Raw genomic sequence first — 19,258 nt, forward strand, 5'->3', positions numbered from 1 at the left:
GGTTATAGACTTCTGCTTTTCTTACTCTAAGTTCTAGCTATTTTTATTGTTGTTGTTGTTTTGAGAATAAACACTTTTCAATCTGTTCTTTGCCTTTGGTCAATTTATCATGCCCTGAAGTGATGGCTTTTGGCAATTTTGTCCAGCTTCATACTTTTTTGCAGAGGAGACTCTTGGATCCCATCATCTTTACCAAGTTTACTTGCATAAGGTTATTTTAGAATAAAGTGCTTCAACAGTGCCTGATATGAAGCAAGGACTCTTAACTGTATTTGCTATCATTATCATTATTCTTATTAGTGACAGAGACAACTCTATAGTTACATATCTAATACATATTCATAGTCATCTGTTATAGAGTGTTTTTTTTTTTTTTTTTTTTTGCATGCGAGCCTCTCTCCAGCCTCTTATTTCTAGAAACTCCTTTACTATATAAACCAGCTGTCTGCAAACTTTCTGTAAAGGGCCAGGCAGTAAATATTTAGGCTTTGCAAGTCATACAGTCCAGTCACCTACTCAGTTCTATTGAGTTAGCCTGAAAATAGCCATAGACAATATATAAATGAATAAGTGTGGATGTATGCCAATAAAGCAGTTTACAAAAACATGCTGCAGGTGGGGTATGGCCTTCGGGCTATAGTTTGCTGACCCCTGCTATTGACTCACAGTGTTATAGATTCTACATCTTAGCAGTGCAATTTGCTCTGCTCCAACAGGCTATATTTTCTCTTGGAAATCACTGAAAAAGAGAACATCTCTGCTTCTCAGCACACATTCCAGCTCCTCACAACACCTGTGCTCTGGGAGCCTAAGACTTCTTCAAGAGCTCAGGGCACTCTTTAAGAGTGCCTGACATCTGTATGAGCTGATTTCAGTAAAAGTACATGTCACTTCTGGAATATATGTCAACAACACTCTGTTGTTGGATATCGACACACTGTATTACAGATACAGACACACAACTTGGTTAACCTTACTGATGGCAAGCTGTATTTCATCTTCTATGTGAAACTAGATTGTGCAACTTTTTATTAGTTGTTCATTTTTATAAATCTGATTTTTCCCTCAAAACAAAGGAAAGGTGGGTATGTACATTTTAAAAACCACAATGTTCCCTTCTTCATTTAATACTCAACCTTTTGAGATCATTAAATTCATTATTATTATTGTTCAGTAGCTGTGTCCATCTTTGTGACCCAATGGTCTGCAGCATGCCAGGCTTCCTTGTCCTTCACTATCTCCTGGAGTTTGTTCAAACTCGTGCCTAATGAGTCAGTGATGCCATCCAACCCCTTCATCTTCTGTTGCCCCCTTCTCCTTTTGCTTTCAATCTTTCCCAGCATCAGGGTCTTTTCCAATGAGTTGGCTCTTCCCATCAGGTGGCCAAAGCATTGGAGCTTCAGCATCAGTCCTTGCAATGAATATTCAGTCCTTGCCTGATTTCCTTTAGGATTGACTAGTTTGGTCTCCTTGCCATCCAAGAGACTCTCAAGTGTCTTCTCCAGCACCCCAATTCAAAAGCATCAGTTCTTCAGCACTCAGCCTTCTTTACAGTCCAAGTCTCACATATGTACATGACTACTGAAAAACCCACAGCTTTGACTATATGCACCTTTGTCAGCAAAGTGATGTCTCTGCTTTTTAGTATGCTGTCTAGGTTTGTCATAGCCTTTTTTCCAAGAAGCAAGTGTCTTTTAATTTCACAGCTGCAGTCACAGTCCGCAGTGATTTTGGAGCCCAAGAAAATAAAATCTGCCACTGTTTGCATTGCTTCCCCATCTATTTGCCATGAAGTGATGGGCAGTGGTGGTCGTTTAGTTGCCAAGTCGTGTCCAACTCTTGTGACCCCATGGACTGTATAGCCCGCCAGGCTTTTCTGTCCATGGGATTCTCCAGGCGATTGACCAGATGCCAATTATAATTAATCTAATTGTTCTTTACACAATGGTTTTGTACCTAGAAATTAGAACATTAATTCAGTTAAGACTATTAAATTATTATTAAATTAAATACCTATCATAAATATAATATTTGCTATATTAAATATATCAAAGAGTATATAAATTATAGATGAACTATTTAAAGAAATACTTAGAAGCCAGCATTGGCGTGCAGGTGTAGACATTACACAGTGGGCAGGGCTCTCCTCAGGTGATAGATCTGACCGCCTCGTTTCCCTCCAGTCACCATAAAACAGCACATCCTGCACCTATATATCTCCAAGTTCTTTCTGGACATAGAAGGATTTTAGAATACTTGAATCCTGCTTTCCTACTGACATATATGATGTATTTATTATATTTTTTACTTTTACTGTATTTTTAACCTCCTAAAATTGTTTTGTCTGTCAGTACTTGTAGACTTGCCCATATAAGCATTCTTTTCAGTCCTTCTTGAACCTCTGACTTCCCATCTTCACTTACTTCCCTTCTACCAGAAATATATAGGTTTAGAAATTCCTCTAGTTAAGATCTGTGGTGACAAATTCAGTTTTTCTTTGTCCAAAACAACTTCATTTCAACCTCATTCCTTTTATTTTTAAATTACACCTTAGTTTTTTTTTTTTTTTTTACGTTTTAGGTTCACAGCAAAATTGACTGGAGCATAGTGAGATTTTCCATATGCTCCCTATCCCACACATGCATCGCCCATTATCAACATTCCTCATCAGAGTGGGACACTTGTGACAACTGAAAAACCTATAATGACACACATCACAGCCACCCAAAGCCCATAGTTTACATTGGGGTTCACTCTTGGTGGTGTACATTTTACGTGTTTGGACAAATGTATATATTCAGTTCAGTTCAGTCGCTCAGTTGTGTCCGACTCTTTGCGACCCCATGAATCGCAGCACGCCAGGCCTCCCTGTCCATCACCAGCTCCTGGAGTTCACTCAGACTCACATCCATCGAGTCAGTGATGCCATCCAGCCATCTCATCCTCTGTCGTCCCCTTCTCCTCCTGCCCCCAATCCCTCCCAGCATCAGAGTCTTTTCCAATGAGTCAACTCTTCGCATGAGGTGGCCAAAGTACTGGAGTTTCAGCTTTAGCATCATTCCTTCCAAAGAAATCCCAGGGCTAATGTATATATATATGTATATGTAAAATGTATATGACATTTTCCCATCATTATGGTGGTAGATAGAGTATTTCACTGCCCTGAAAAAACCTCTATGCTCTGCCTATTCATCCCTCCTTCACCTCTGAACTCCTGGGAACCACTGATCTTTTTATTGTCTCCATAGTTTTGCCTATTCCAGAATGTCATACAGTTGGAATATAGCCCTTTCGGGTTGTTGGCTTCTCAGTTTATACACTTAAGGTTCACTCCTCCGTATTGTTTCATAGCTTGATAGGTCATTTCTTTTTAGCACTGGATACTATTCCATTGTCTGGATGTATCAATAACATAGTTTATTTATCTCTTCACCAACTGAAGGACGCTTCTGTTGCTTCCAACTTTGGGCGATCATGAACAAGCTGCTATAAATGTCCATGTGTAGATTTTCGGTTTCAACTCCTTTGGGTAAATACCAAGGAGCACAGTTCCTGGGTACTGTGGTTTAGTTTGATTAGCATGTGTTGCTTTGCAAGAAACTGCCAAACTCTTCCCAAGTGGCCGCACCATTTTGCATTCCCACTAGTGAAGAACAAAAGCTGCTGTGCTACCTCCTCACCAGCCCTTCGTGCTGCCCGTGTTCTGGGTTTTGGCTGTTCTAACAGATGTGTACTGATATGGCATCGTTATTTTAGTTTGCATTTCCTTGATGACATATAATATGGAGCACATTTTCATAATCATTAATTGCCATCTTTGTATCCTCTTTGGTAAGATGTCTGTTCAGGTTTTTGACCCATTTTTTAAATGGGGTTTTTGCTTATTATTGGGTTTTCAGAGTACTTTGTGTATTTAGGATAACAAGCTTTTATGAGAAGTGTCTTCTGCAAATATTTTCTTCCCATCTGTGGTTTATCTTCCCATTCTCTTGACATTGTCTTTTACATAGCAGAAGTTTTTTATTTTAATCAAGTCCAGCTTATCCATTATTTCTTTGACTTCCCTGGTGGCTCAGATGTTAAAAGCGTCTGCCTACAATGTGGGAGACCTGGATTCGATCCCTGGGTCGGGAAGATCCTCTGGAGAAGGGAATGGCAACCCACTCCAGTACTCTTGCCTGGAAAATCCCATGGACAGAGGAGCCTGGTGGGCTACAGTCCATGGGGTCGCAGAGAGTCAGACATGACTGAGCGACTTCACTTCACTTTCATCGTGTCTTTGATGTGGTATCTAAAAGGCACCACCAAACCAAGATTGGTTTTGAGTTCTTTTTTGTAATGGGTGTTAAGATACGTGTCTTTTTTTTTTTTTTTTTTTTTGGCATATGGATTGCCGGTTGTTCTGCAATCATTTCTTGAGGGGGGTAAAAAAGAATACTGTCTTTGCTCCATTGTATTGCCTTTGCTTTTTGGTCAAAGATCAGTTGACTGTGTTTATGTGGGTCTTTCTGAGCTCTCTATTCTGTTCCATTGATCTGTTGGGTTGGTCAAAAAGTTCACTGACCAACCCAGTATTTTGTCTTTTCTTTCACAAATACAATACCACACTGTCTTGATTACTGTAGCTTTTACAGTAAGTCTTGAATTTGGGTAGTGTCAGTCCTCCAACTGTGTTCCGTTTCAGTATTGTGCTAGCTATTCTGAACCTTTTGCCTCTCCATATATACTTTAGAATGGGTTTGCTGACATCCACAAAATAAGTTGCTAGAATTTTGTTTGGGATTGTACTGAATCTATAGATCAAAATGGGAAGAACTGACATTTTGACAATACTGACTGTCCCTATCAGTGAACATGGAATATCTTTCCACTTATTCTGATTTTGTTCATCAGCGTTTTCCAGTTTTTCTTATACAGATCTTCTATATATTCTGTTATAGATTTATACCTATTTCATTTGTGGGGTGCTAATGTCTCATTCTTTTTGTTAAAGTTCTGTTAAGTTGTAATCAATTCACTCACCATACAACCCATTTAAAGGTACAAGTCAGTGTTTTGTTTTTTTTTAATTATGTTTAAAGATATGCCACCATCCCTACAGTCAATTCTAGAACATTTTCATCACCTCCAGAAGTTTACCTTTCACCTATCCATCTTGATTCTTGGGAAAGTTATTTTTGAAGATACAGAATACTGGTCTAGGAATCACTTTTCCTAGGCACATTGAAGGTATCATTCTACAGGCTTCCACTGTCAGCCTTCCTGCATCGCTTTTGAATGTAATCTGTCTCTCGTGATTGGCAAAAGGGGAGGCTCCCCTCTTAGACCCCTCCACACTGGGTAGACCCTGAGCTTGCTCTTCTGCCCCCCAAGCTCCCAACAGCAGATGAAGCCAGCTTTTTGCAGAGGTTTCAGCATGCCAGTGGAGCAGTGGTCTCATCACTCTCCTGACTTCTCAAGGGTACCTCTTCATTTTGATTTTGGCCTCATGGTTCTTTACTATCTTGCCAGCACATTGTTACTTTTAAAAATATTTTACCTGCCACCTTACATTGTTTTCAGTGAGATAATCAATATGGCTACTAAACTTGCCATATTACCAGTAAAACAGCATCAGAACAATTTCCATAAATCTGAACAGGTTCAAATAAATTAAAATCTAATTTATGAAAACAAGATTTCTACTCAAGAACTTCTTGGGAACTGATCTCAGAGTGATATGAGATCTGTGTATTCAGATACTAAGGGGATTTGGGGTATACATCTAGAACTTCAGTGGTGAGTTTTGTTGCCCATGTAAGTGAATAAATAGACCTTATATAGGACAAGTGGAACTTTTCTAATGAAAATCTCATTGCCATTTTTTCCCAAGGACTTAATGACTAAATTATAGTCACAGTATAATTCAGTCATGCTGGCTGGCCCATGGCAACTCCCCACTGTTAGCCATACTGCCAGTGGACCAGGCAGCACATAAGCAGGTCTGGCAAGGGGATGAGGAAATCTGTGCACAAATCCAGGGTTAAATTAAACTAATTAAACACACCTAGTTGAAAGTTACAAGTATAGGCAATGTCTTCTCTGTACATTTTTTCAAAAAGAAAGCTAAAACTCAAACTTTTAGGTTCAAAATTGGACATTTAACTTTATCTACATCACAAGCCTTTCCTTAAGGAGGCAGCTTCTGGCTACTCAACCAGGGTCTTCCCAACCTCTCCTGGCCCCATCAGGCTTCTCTTTGCTACACATTCTTTTCTTTCTTTGGTTTTGTTTCCCAATGTTAGGATCTTTTTTTTTTTAACAACAACAAAAATGCATCATATTACAAGTAAAGCTACTCCACCACTATTCCTGGATTCTAGTCTTTTGAGGGGGGTGCTGGGTCACAAATGAAAGTCAAGGATGTTTATTAGCGCTCCTTCATCCTTTGCTGAGTGAGCCCTGAACTCCAAATAATAGCAAGAAGAGATAAGAAAGCCTTCCTCAGCGATCAATGCAAAGAAATAGAGGAAAACAACAGAATGGGAAAGACTAGAGATCTCTTCAAGAAAATTAGAGATACCAAGGGGACATTTCATGCAAAGATGGGCTCGATAAAGGACAGAAATGGTATGGACCTAACAGAAGCAGAAGATATTAAGAAGAGATGGCAAGAATACACAGAAGAACTGTACAAAAAAGATCTTCACGATCCAGATAATCACAATGGGGTGATCACTGACCTAGAGCCAGACATCCTGGAATGTGAAGTCAAGTGGACCTTAGAAAGCATCACTATGAACAAAGCTAGTGGAGGTGATGGATTTCCAGTTGAGCTATTCCAAATCCTGAAAGATGATGCTGTGAAAGTGCTGCACTCAATACGCCAGCACATTTGGAAAACTCAGCAGTGGCCACAGGACTGGAAAAGGTCAGTTTTCATTCCAATCCCAAAGAAAGGCAATGCCAAAGAATGCTCAAACTACCGCATAATTGCACTCATCTCACATGCTAGTAAAGTAATGCTCAAAATTCTCCAAGCCAGGCTTCAGCAATATGTGAACCATGAGCTTCCTGATTTCAAGCTGGTTTTAGAAAAGGCAGAGGAACCAGAGATCAAATTGCCAACATCTGCTGGATCATGGAAAAAGCAAGAGAGCTCCAGAAAAACATCTATTTCTGCTTTATTGACTATGCCAAAGCCTTTGACTGTGTGGATCACAATAAACTGTGGAAAATTCTGAAAGAGATGGGCATACCAGACCACCTGATCTGCCTCTTGAGATATTTGTATGCAGGTCAGGAAGCAACAGTTAGAACTGGACATGGAACAACAGACTGGTTCCAAATAGGAAAAGGAGTACGTCAAGGCTGTATATTGTCACCCTGCTTATTTAACTTCTATGCAGAGGACATCATGAGAAACGCTGGGCTGGAAGAAGCACAAGCTGGAATCAAGATTGCCGGGAGAAATATCAATAACCTCAGAAATGCAGATGACACCACCCTTAGGCAGAAAGTGAAGAAGAACTCAAAAGCCTCTTGATGAAAGTGAAAGTGGAGAGTGAAAAAGTTGGCTTAAAACTCAACATTCAGCAAACGAAGATCATGGCATCCGGTCCCATCACTTTATGAGAAATAGATGGGGAAACAGTGGAAACAGTGTCAGACTTTATCTTTTTGGGCTCCAAAAATCACTGCAGATGGTGACTGCAGCCATGAAATTAAAAGACACTTACTCCTTGGAAGGAAAGTGATGACCAACCTAGATAGCATATTCAAAAGCAGAGACATTACTTTGCCAACAAAGGTTCGTCTAGTCAAGGCTATGGTTTTTCCAGTGGTCATGTATGGATGTGAGAGTTGGACTGTGAAGAAGGCTGAGCGCCGAAGAATTGATGCTTTGGAACTGTGGTGTTGGAGAAGACTCTTGAGAGTCCCTTGGACTGCAAGGAGATCCAACCAGTCCATTCTGAAGGAGATCAGCCCTGGGATTTCTTTGGAAGAAATGATGCTAAAGCTGAAACTCCAGTACTTTGGCCACCTCATGAGAAGAGCTGACTCATTGGAAAAGACTCTGATGCTGGGAGGGATTGGGGGCAGGAGGAGAAGGGGCCGACAGAGGATGAGATGGCTGGATGGCACACTGACTCGATGGACGTGAGTCTGGGTGAACTCCGGGAGTTGGTGATGGACAGGGAGGCCTGGCGTGCTGCGATTCATGAGGTCGCAAAGAGTCGGACATGACTGAGTAACTGAACTGAACTAAACTCCAAATTCTGTGTCTCCATACCTTTGAGACTGCCAAAACTTGTGCTCAGCTCTTTAGTCTAGCTGTCTCTCCTTTGAAATCAACAAAGGGAAAAATAGCAACAAAGGACCACCTACTTGAGATTCTATTCTTTCTGCCATTTGATTCATTCAGACTCCAGTCCCTCAGTCATTCTTTGACATCTTCAAACAGTTTTATAAATATTTTGTCTAACGTTTCTTGTTAGCATGGAGTTTGGTCTGAAAAAACCTAATCATTGCTGGAAGGAGAAATTATGCTGAAGAGATTTAAATCAAATCACAGTCATTACATCATTTTATCCATGCGTATTTCAGTTTATATCTCTGAAAAATGTGGACATATTCTTACAATGCCATTTCATGTTCAAATTTCCTAGATTGACTCAGAAATGTCTTTTTATAGTTATTTTGAGTTAAAATGAAAAAGGTCTACAAATTACCTTTGACTGTTGTATCTCTTAAGTCTCTCTTAATCTAGAGTCTTCTCCTCTGCAACCTTTTTCTTTTCATGCCATGGACCTGCTTAAGATCCTGGGTGATGATGGTTCTGTAAAACTTTCCATATTTTGAATTTAGATGGTTGCTCTTATTTGTTCCTCTACCAATTGTTTTTCCTGTAAAATGGAATTTTATGGGCTTGATTAAATTTCTTTTTTTGTTGTTGTCAAGGATCCTTTATAGGTGGTACAAAATCTTACTGTGTCAGCTCAGACAGCAGGTAATGTCTGGCTGTCCCACGTTAGTGATGCTAAGATTGATGACTGGGTTCAGATGGTAACAACCTTATACACTGTAAAATTTTTCCATCATTCTTTGATCTACTGGTTTCATATAGTGATACATTTTCCATGGACTAGTTATTTCTTCAAGAGTTGCAAAATGCTGATTTTTCTAATTCAATTATTAGAATTAGAGTTCACATTTATCAGCTAAAATTCATACTAATACATTATAGCTACTTGGTTACACTAAAATACAGTTTATATAGTTAAGCTCTTGTTTTAAATTCAGTAATGCATTTTATATCCGTTCTAAAAAAAAGAGTCCTCAAGATAAGTGGTTTTTGCTGCCATACAAATGTTAGAACTGCTACCTGTAGTGAAGAAATGTGACTTGTAATTGCATCACGTGGGAAAACCTCAGCAAGACCAACAACATAGGTCCTGCCATCGGGTGTGTTTTTCTCTATCCCCTTTTAATTTGAGACATTCCAGTTCCCTGACCTGAATGAAGCCTTCTGGGAGAATATGGCAGAAAGATCTTGGTGCTTATGGGTCTTAGTTAAACTAGCATGTGCTGCTGCTTTTCTCTTGTTTGTTTAAACACCTTCCTTCCTATACACTTCTTCACCACGGAAACACCAAGGGAACTTTTTCCTTTCTGGGCCCAGCATCCTGGACCACATGATTGCTAGCACTATACCCACGAAAAGAAAATTCATAACACCAAACAAGCAGAATGCCTGGTTGAATGAAAATTTTGTTATTATACAGTCTGCTTGTGTTTTTGTGGCAGCATTTTGATTTCTGAATCTTGGAGTCAACTCTGACTGCCAGACCTCAGTGGGTCTCCAGGCCCTATCCAGTCAGCTGTAGAACATCTTTTACATCAGCTCCTTCTCTTCTGTTCTCATTACCACCAACCTGCCTCAGGTCTCTCTGCCTCTGGAGTCTCACCTTCCCACTCAAACTCCTGTTTTAGTCCTTGGGCATCCTTCATTCCTTCTCTGGTTCAGGCCCTCACCTCAGCCTGGCCTTGATTCTGTGATTGAAGACCTCTTGCAGGCCTCCTCCCTCCTCATCACTGTCACATGCGGAGAACTGATGAAAGCCGTGCCTTGGGTAGAGAACTTCTCCCAGCAGGAGCGAGTTCACCAGCTTTCCTTGGGGTGCTGTTCTGGCAAGTAATCATGATGCTTATTCCATATGTCAGCTGGGAGGCCTCCAGAAACAACCCAGGCACATGCACAGCACCCCTGCCAGAGCTGCAAGGCTGCTCCATAAATATTCATGTGGAAGTCCTGCTCCCAGACACTTCCTTATCCTCTCCTGATTAAACTCCACTTCTTCGTTTTTTTTTTTTTTTTTTTTTTAATATCTTTAAGCAACCAGAGCAGGTACCTGTCATGGAGTAATTATATGCACCACTTTCTCTGCAACCATAGAACCCAAGATTTTCTTTGCTTCTGCTAACTGACATGACAGACATCCACTTAATAGAATGATGATTAGTATGAAATTACTTTTTGGCCTTTAAATTTAATTATGTCACATTCATAGCAATAAAATAAAGTTCCAAATCCAGGTGTGCTTTTCAAGGAAAGTGTCCGAGGCAATTAAGTACAGGGAAATGGCGTCCTATACTTAAGCCTTTTGTCCGGGGATCTTAAAATCTTTCCCACACAAGTAGATAATGATGTTCGTTTTGTAAGGGGGAGAGGTGACGTGACTGATCTCTTGGCAGGCTCAGTAGCTGAAGGAAAAGCCAGGACCCAGGTGTCACCTTTGTTTCCCTCCGTCCCCTCCCTTTTTAGTTCTTTAAAAGAAACATAGCCAACATTCTATTAATTTAAGTACCTCCCTCTCTTGGGTTTCCCTCCCTCTGCTTTCCATTTCTTTAAGAGCCTGAATGAACAAAGTTTCTATATCACATTTCATGTGGGCAAGAGCTGAGGTTCAGGGCTAGGGAATGGTGTGCAGATAGTATACTAATTGGAGAACATATGTGTCTCTTGATAAATCCACCTCACAGTAGAGCCTGAATGTGGGTTCTATGACGTGTTCATAAATGAAAAGCAGAACTGTGCTTGGCACATGGCAAGCCCCATATAAGTCATGACTTAGGATTACCTTTTGGAGGCCTACAGGCAAGAATACCTGTGGTCTCCGGACAGGCAGCATCTGGAATGCACCTTCTCTCAAGCCACTCAACAGCGAGGATGCATTTCCATCCCCCTCCCCCCCCATCCCCCCCCCCCCCCCCCGCCACTACGCCCAACCAAACAAGCCTTCCCAGATCCCAGGGAGCCCCATTAAAGTCCTCCTGTTCCCCTCATCCAGGAAACCTTCCCTGATCCCACCAATAACCATAACTCTCCTCTTCGTAACTCCTGTGTCAGTAACTCCTGTGTCATTTTCTCAGTTCATTCCACACACTTGAACTGACCATTGCTGTGTACTAAGTCATGCTCTATCCTGGGATATTTTTAAACTGTTGTATGAATGTCTGTCTTGTGTCTAATGGGATTATGAGCCTTGAGGGAAAAGATCACATATATATATATATATATATATATATATACACACACACACACACACACAGACACACATACACACACAGTGTACTATCTCCTCCAGCCCTAGGATCGATCTTACTCATACAGCAGGAGCCCAGGAGACTCTCGGGATAGATGACGTAGGAGGAAGAAGAGGCTGAACTGTTCACATTTTGTTGAATCTAATATAGTAAGTTCTTGTTGAGTCAAGGTGAAATAACACTGGGTCTGAAACATAGTCTGGGTTTTCATGCTTCAGTCCACTGTAACACTCTGTTCTATTCTGCTGTGTGTGGAAGAGGTCAAATATGTGTGGAGTTCTTACGTGCAGGACATGGTGGCCAACACAGATGGGGTGTCTGAATCCAAAGCTCTGGAGTCCAGTGATGATAGAATGAATACATAGGGGCAGTAAGAAAGGTGGACTGCGATGAATGATAAACTCTGCAGCTGAGACTCAGAGGACTTTGTGGTTAAAGGAGGGTTGTGGGCATATCATTGATTTCCTTAACAATTATATACTGAGAGGCCAGCTTCTGGTCCAAGGCTTCCTGGGTGCTGGAGATTCTCTTGGCGTTTAGTAGAGAGGCATTCCAGTCCCGTCACTTTCCCCGAATGCAGAAGGCATTCCAGGGATCAGGAGACCAGCAGTGAGCTTCCTCCTTCAGCATCGCGTTCTCAAGGCTGCAAAGCTGATTTTGCTTAGTGGCTTGTTGACATTCAGAGCCAGCGTTCACTCCCACTTTTGTATTCTCCTGATGAAATGCTGACTGCATGGGTGAGAGCTACTCACACTGCTTGCCATTTGTTTTCTTCCAGGATTTTTTACCCAGGAAACCATCCCGTCAGAGGTGTGCAGATAATGAAAGTTGGCAAACTGCAGTTACACCAAGGCATGTTTCCCCAAGCGATGAAGAATCTGAGGCTGGTGAGTGTGCCAAAATCGCATGCAGTTCTTTCTGCCTGTTGGTAGGCCCCTTCCTTGTGATTTCTATCAACTCTATACCAGTGTGCAGACACATGCATTAATACACACACATGCCCATAAATGTTTAAAAAAAAAATCATTGGCGTGTTTGCCAATTTCTATGGTATGAACATGCCCACCATCACTGATTTTAAACTACTAATGTCAAATCAACCACTTCACAAAACTCAGAAAAAGTAACAATTAACTCTTACCAACTGGTGCGAACTGACCTCAGACATCCCTGTACCCATCTGTCTCCATGCCTCCCCGCCCTCGGCCCACAGAACGGAGTCTAAATCTGCAGACCCTTGACCACCTGTCTGGGGACCACCTTCACAGCCTCCTCACCTCCAGCCTCCCTTCCCACCTCCACACATTACAGACAGTGTACACGGAGACACTCACCAGTGCCCAAGGCATGCTCACACTTAGGTCCTTTCAAAGCTGTTTCTTCAGCCTTAAATGCCCTTTCCCCAACCCCCTGGGCTTGGTATAACTCCCCTGACCCTTTAAAGCCCGCTGGAATGCTGTCTTCTCCCTGACCTTCTGCAGCCTGCTTACTCTGTCAGCTGAGCCCTCACCACACAGCAGCACAAATACCTGAGGCCCCTCCCCTCAGGAGACTGCAAGGTCTCTGTGGGTATTTTGAAACCAGCTGAGCATCAAGCAAAGAACCTGGGACTCAGGAGGTATTCACTGTTGGAAGAAGAAGGGAGAGGTCAGTACAATCCTTGCAATAAGTGCAAAGAGACCAAGTGGGAGAACTGGGTTCATGTTGGGATGTGATGTAAAGGATGACACCTGTGCTCACCCTCTCTAGGCGCCTCCGCCTCCACCTCCGCTGCCACCAAGGCCCAGGGCTCTATGCTGTCCTGACCGCTCCACTCTGGCAGAGCTTCCAAAAGCAGAGCTCATGTGCTCCTCTGGTCCAGGCACTGGACTGGTGGCTTGTACAGAGAACTGGTGTGTGGGGCTTCAGGGGCAGCACCTTCCCGAGGCCCTCTGGGCCATGATGCCCTTGTCTGCAGAAGAGTGGAGAGACTTGGGCCCTGAAATGGGATCTCTCAGGGAGTGTCTAGGGGCTGGGTATCCACATTTTAGAGAAGGAGAGCCTGGGGAGCTGCCATCTATGGGATTGTACAGAGTCGTACATGACTGAAGTGACTTAACATCCACATTTAGATGAGAAAAATAACAATGCCTAAGGGATACTTTCCATGTCATTATGTTATCCTGCCGCTGGCCTTACAAATAGCTGAGAAAGACAAAGGAGAAAAGGAAAGATACCCAACTGAATGCAGAGTTCCAGAGAATAGCAAGGAGAAAGCCTTCAGAAGCGAACAATCCAAAGAAATAGAGGGAAAGACTGGAGATCTCATCAAGAAAATTAGAGACACCAAGGGAATATTTCATGCAAAGATAGGCACAATAAAGGAAATAAATGTCAAGGACCAAACAGAAAGAGAAGAGATTAAGAAGAGGTGGCACGAGTACACAGAAGAACTATACAAAAAAGATCTTAATGACAGATAACCATGATGGTGTGATCACTCACCTAGAGCCAGACATCCTGAAGTGTGAAGTCAAGCAGGCCTTAGGAAGCACTACTACTAACAAAGGTAGTGGAGATGACAGAATTCCAGCTGAGCTATTTCAAATCCTAAAAGATGATGCTGGTAATGTGCCTCACTCAATATGGCAGGAAATTTGGAAAACTCAGCAGTGGCCACAGGACTGGAAAAGGTCAGTTTTCATTCCAATCCCAAAGAAGGGCAATGCCAAAGAATGTTCAAACTACCGCACAACTGCGCTCATTTCACACACTATCAAGGTAACACTCAAAATTCTCCAAGCCAGGCTTCAACAGTACGTGAACCGAGAACTTCCAGATGTTCAAGTTGGATTTAGAAAAGGCAGAGGAACTCAGAACAAATTGTCAACATCCGTTGGATGATAGAAAAATCAAGGAAATTCCCAAAAACATCTACTTCTGCCTGACTATACCAGAACCTTTGACTGTGTGGATCACTACAACCTGTGGAAAATTTTTAAAAGAGATGGGAATACCAGACCACCTTACCTGCCTCTTAAGAAACCTGTATGCAGGACAAGAAGCAACAATTAGAACTGGACACGAAACAATGGACTGTTACAAAATTGGGAAAGGAGTACAAGGCTGTATATTGTCACCCTGTTGGTTTAACTTCTGTTTAGAGTACATCATGTGAAATGGTGGGCTGGATAAATCACAAGCGGGAATCAAGATTTCCAGGAGAAATAGCAATAACCTCAGATATGCAGATAACACCACTCTAATGGCAGAAATCAAAGAGGAACTAAAGAGCTTCTTGATGAAGGTGAAAGAGGAGAGTGAAAAAGCTGGTTTAAATCTCAACATTCAAAAAACAAAGATCATGGCATTCAGTCCCATCACTTCGTGGCAAATAGATGGGGAAAAAATGGAAACAGTGACAGACTTTATTTTCTTGGGCTCCAAAATCACTACAGATGGTAACTGCAGCCACGAAATTAAAAGACACTTGCTCTTTGGAAGAAAAGTTATTACAAACCTAGACAGCATATTAAAAAGCAGAGATATCACTTTGCCGACAAACATCTGTCTGTATGGTCAAACTATGGTTTTTCCAGTAGTTATATATGGATGTGAGAGTTAGACCGTAAAGAAGGCTGAGTGCCTAAGAATTGATGCTTTCAAACTGTAGTGCTGGAGAAGACTCTTGAGGGGCCCTTGGACTGCAAGGAGATCAAACCAGTCAATCCTAAAGGAAATCAGTCCTGAATATTCATTGGAAGGACAGATACTGAAGCTGAAACTCCAATCCTTTGGCCACCTGATGGGAAGAGCAGACTCATTGGAAAAGACAATGATGCTGGGAAAGACTGAGGGCAGGAGGAGAAGAGGGCAACAGAGGATGAGATAGTTGGATGGCATCACTGACTCAGCGGACATAAGTTTGGGCAAACCGAAGAAGACAGTGAAGGACAGGGAAGCCGGTCATGCTGCAGTTCACTGCAGACACAACTTAGCGACTGAGCAAGAACAACAAAGGGATACTCAAAAGTGACATTCCCTTATGCTGGTTTTTGTTGAATACCAGCCCTGCTGTCTTTTCCCAATCTCTAAGTGACATCAACAGGAAGAATCCTAGGATTCCTGAAGGCACTCATCTCTTCCTATTTCGTTCACCTGCTGACATGTTTACCCAGACTGACAGAAGAACACTGGAAGGTTCCTGCAGTTTCAGGAGAACTTTCCTTTTCTGCTCTGGTGAATGGTGGTCAGTCAGTCAAATTAACTGGGCAGAAAATGCTTACTGAGGATCTACCATATGAATGTTCTCCCACAAAAACATTCTGGAGGAAATTTTCCAAGGGTCACCTCCAAGTAGGTAATTTACAGATAATCAAATTAATCCTTTATGTTTTATGGGACTAGAAAGTATTAATTCTGCTCATGCGTACATGAATGCTCTGGTCCTCATGACGGCCATCTGAGCCCAGTGGGCCAGGCATTTTCATGGCCATTTGAAAACCAAAGGAGCTAAGGCTTAGAGTCCCACTGAGGCAGAGTCAGGTCCAGTTTGTCCAGTTTAATCTAACACATATGGACCTGTGCTGGACATTTACTAGCAGAGTAAGATTCTGCTCACCCAATTCCAGCATGCAGTAGGGGTTTTCCCCCATCAACAAACATCTCTCAGACACCAGCTGGGTGTCCTACAAGTCAACTTAACTCTGACACTATCTACCTGGAGGTGGCATCAGATTCCACAGCCCACAAGATCCTCTTCCACTTCAGATGCCAGTCACAAGCCCAGGTTGTCACATAGGCTTCAGACTGACTGGCTACAGCTTGAGGGTTCCAAGGATCCCACCACGGCCTTGATTAGTTTGCCAGAGCAGCTCATAGGACTCCAAGAAACATTTTACTTACTAGATCACCCATTTATTATAAAAGGCTGTACATCAGGAGCAGCCAGATGGACGGGATGCATACAGGGCAGGGCACTGGGAAAGGGCATGGAGGTGCCAGGCCCCTTCCGAGTATACCACTTTCCTCAATTCTCCATGTGTTCACCAACCTGGAAGCTTTCAAATTCTGTCCTTTAGGGTTTTTATGAAGACCATTAAAGACTCGTGATTGATTAAGTCATTGGTCACTAGTGACTGATTCAACCTCCAGCTCCTCTTCCCTCAGAGATCAGGGGTTGGACTGAAAGTTCCAACCTTCTAATCACACGGTTATCCTAGCAACCAGCCCCCACATTTAGGTGCTTCTAAAAGTCATCTTATTAAAATAACAAGAGACACCCTGATCATTTTCATCACTTAGGAAATTCCAAGGGCTTTAGGAGCTCAGTACCAGAAACAGGGATGAAGACCAAGTGTATATATATCACAGTGTCACACAGAGGGATGGCCCACACACATCCATCTTTTTGCAAATTCACAGGACCTGAGTCTAGAAGCAGGTCAGTTTCATTCTGCACAAAGACTCTCCTCCTGAGGTTTCTCAGGGCTCAGGTGACCCAGAGAAAGGAAAAGAAAGATATATACTTGCCTTTTAAAATTTATGTTCTTGGACTTCCTGGTGGCACAGTGGATAAGAATCTGCCTGCCAACACAGGGGACACGGGTTTGATCCCTGATCTGGGAAGATCTCACATACTACAGAGCAACAAAGCCCATGCGCCACAACTTCCGAGCCTATGCTCTAGGGCCCATAAGCCACAGTTACTTGACCTGTGAGATGCAACTATTGAAGGCTGTGAGCCTAGAGACTGCTCCCGAACAGGAGAGGCCACTGTAATAAGCCTGAGCACCGCAACGAAGAGTAGTCCCCACTCTCTGCAACTAGAGAAAGCCCGTGCACAGCAATGAAGACCTAGTGCAACCAAAATAAATACTTTTTAAAAAATAAACTGATGTTCTTTTTAGACTGGCACCCCTAGATATTCTTTCTTAGAAACTCTGGAAATAATAGGACAGAAGAAAGAGTTTGAATAATGGTTCCAAAGGCTGAGTTTGGAACAAAAATGAGAAAAGCTTCAGAAACAAAAATGCATTACAGATTCAATTAGGCCCAGCCTCCTCCAGGAAAGGAATCCATTTAGCCCAGCTCTGATTTGGTTTAGGTCCCCATCTCCACTGGGCTCAGCTGAAATTCTTGTGATTGCTGCCATAGGACAGCCCTGGGGTCCCTTCACAGTACCTCCCTCCTGCTTTGTCCTGTCTCTAATCTATTTTCATTTCTTTCCATTTATTTCTAAGAAGAATTTTGTTAGTCACTAATTTGACTTCTTAGACCTTAAGGGCAACCATCCTCATCTGGGCTGTCTTATCAGGGAGCCTGCTTCTTTCCTGTGAGCTCTGCACACTGCCAACTCCCTCACCCTGGCTTTGTTAGCAGTGCCTTGTTAACTGAAGTCAGAAAGAAAAAGTCAGACTTCATCCCCCTCAATAGCCATTTTTATTGAGATGTAAATTACACTGTAATGCTTTTTCTCTTCTCATTTCGTATGTTAAAGCATTTTGAGGATCTTTTAAGCTTTTCCTGGACCTGAATTGGGAGCCCAAGCTCAGTCCCACACAGAGCTCCTCTCACACCCACACAGTTATGAGCTATTTCAGCACATTCAAGGAAAGTGCCAAGCACAAGCTGGTGTGTGTCTACTCCAGCCTGCACCCTGATTTCAAGTCATCCTCCTTAAATGGATGATTTAGAGCCTGCACATCTATTGTTCCCATTTCTTAATCTGCTACAATGATTCTTAACCTCTCTGGTCATGTTCTTATTTATGAATTGTGTGAGAACCACTGACTCACCAGAGAAAATGTACACGCATAAAACATTTTATATATAGAGAGAGAGTGGGGAAAGGGGATATAGGGACCACCTGAAGACTCTCCATGGACTTTCTCTAGGCTAGCAGTCTCTAGGTTAAAAAATCTCTTCTCTAAGTGTGTATCATCACACATGTAGACAGATGAAAGGGAGACAGGAAGGAAAAGAAGGTGTGCAGAGGTGAGGTGCCATAATCATTACTGATGCCTTCAAAGAGGAGTTTGACAGTCTCTGACTCTGGTACTTATGACAGGCCCCTACTAACCTGAAATAGGGAACAACAGTTTCAAGAGTATGTTTCTGAACCAAGAAAGGAGAAGATAAGAGAATGATCCTAAAATGAGAACATAGTGATTAAGTTACATTAAAGGAAACAAATAGAAATTTACCTATCAGAAAGTGTAATCCCAGCAGTGACAAGGAGCCAAGCGAGGAACCTGGACTTGTACCTCTACCAGGCAGTAACAAGGTATCATCCATCATACTCCTGTTGGAGCAATGGTGGAGAAAGCCAGCTAAAACAGAAAGTTGACATAAAATTCAGAATCTCCGTGTCATACTCAAAATGTCCAGGTTTCAGTTGAAAATCACTCACCATAGGAAAGACGAAGATTTTAATCTTGATGGAAAAAAAAGACAATCAATAGATGCCAACTCAGAGATAATAGATTTTGGACTGATAAAGATTTTAAAGCCCATGATAAATATGCTTAAATAGTAATTACAAACATCCTCAAAACAAATGAAAAAATAGAATACTACTGCAAAGAAATTAACACAGAAGAAGCAAACATAAATTTAAAAGCTGATAAATACAGTGCCAAAATAAACAGACTGGAGCTTAACAACAGAACGGAAAGAAGAATGAATTAATGAA

The 19,258-nt window shown here is 42.0% G+C and overlaps 1 protein-coding gene across 2 annotated transcripts in view; it reads left to right on the forward strand.

The window, feature by feature from the left end:
* The window catches only part of SMYD3 (SET and MYND domain containing 3), a 761,886-nt gene that overhangs the window by 726,726 nt on the left and 15,902 nt on the right, over window positions 1-19,258 (forward strand). For both annotated transcript variants that reach the window (XM_055582073.1, XM_055582077.1), the window contains one exon: window positions 12,365-12,473. In XM_055582073.1, coding sequence (XP_055438048.1) covers window positions 12,365-12,473 — 109 coding nt within the window. The remainder of the gene's footprint in view (window positions 1-12,364; window positions 12,474-19,258) is intronic.

The sequence above is a fragment of the Bubalus kerabau genome, chromosome 5 (genome assembly GCF_029407905.1).
Source record: "Bubalus kerabau isolate K-KA32 ecotype Philippines breed swamp buffalo chromosome 5, PCC_UOA_SB_1v2, whole genome shotgun sequence".
NCBI classification, from domain to species: domain Eukaryota; kingdom Metazoa; phylum Chordata; class Mammalia; order Artiodactyla; family Bovidae; genus Bubalus; species Bubalus kerabau.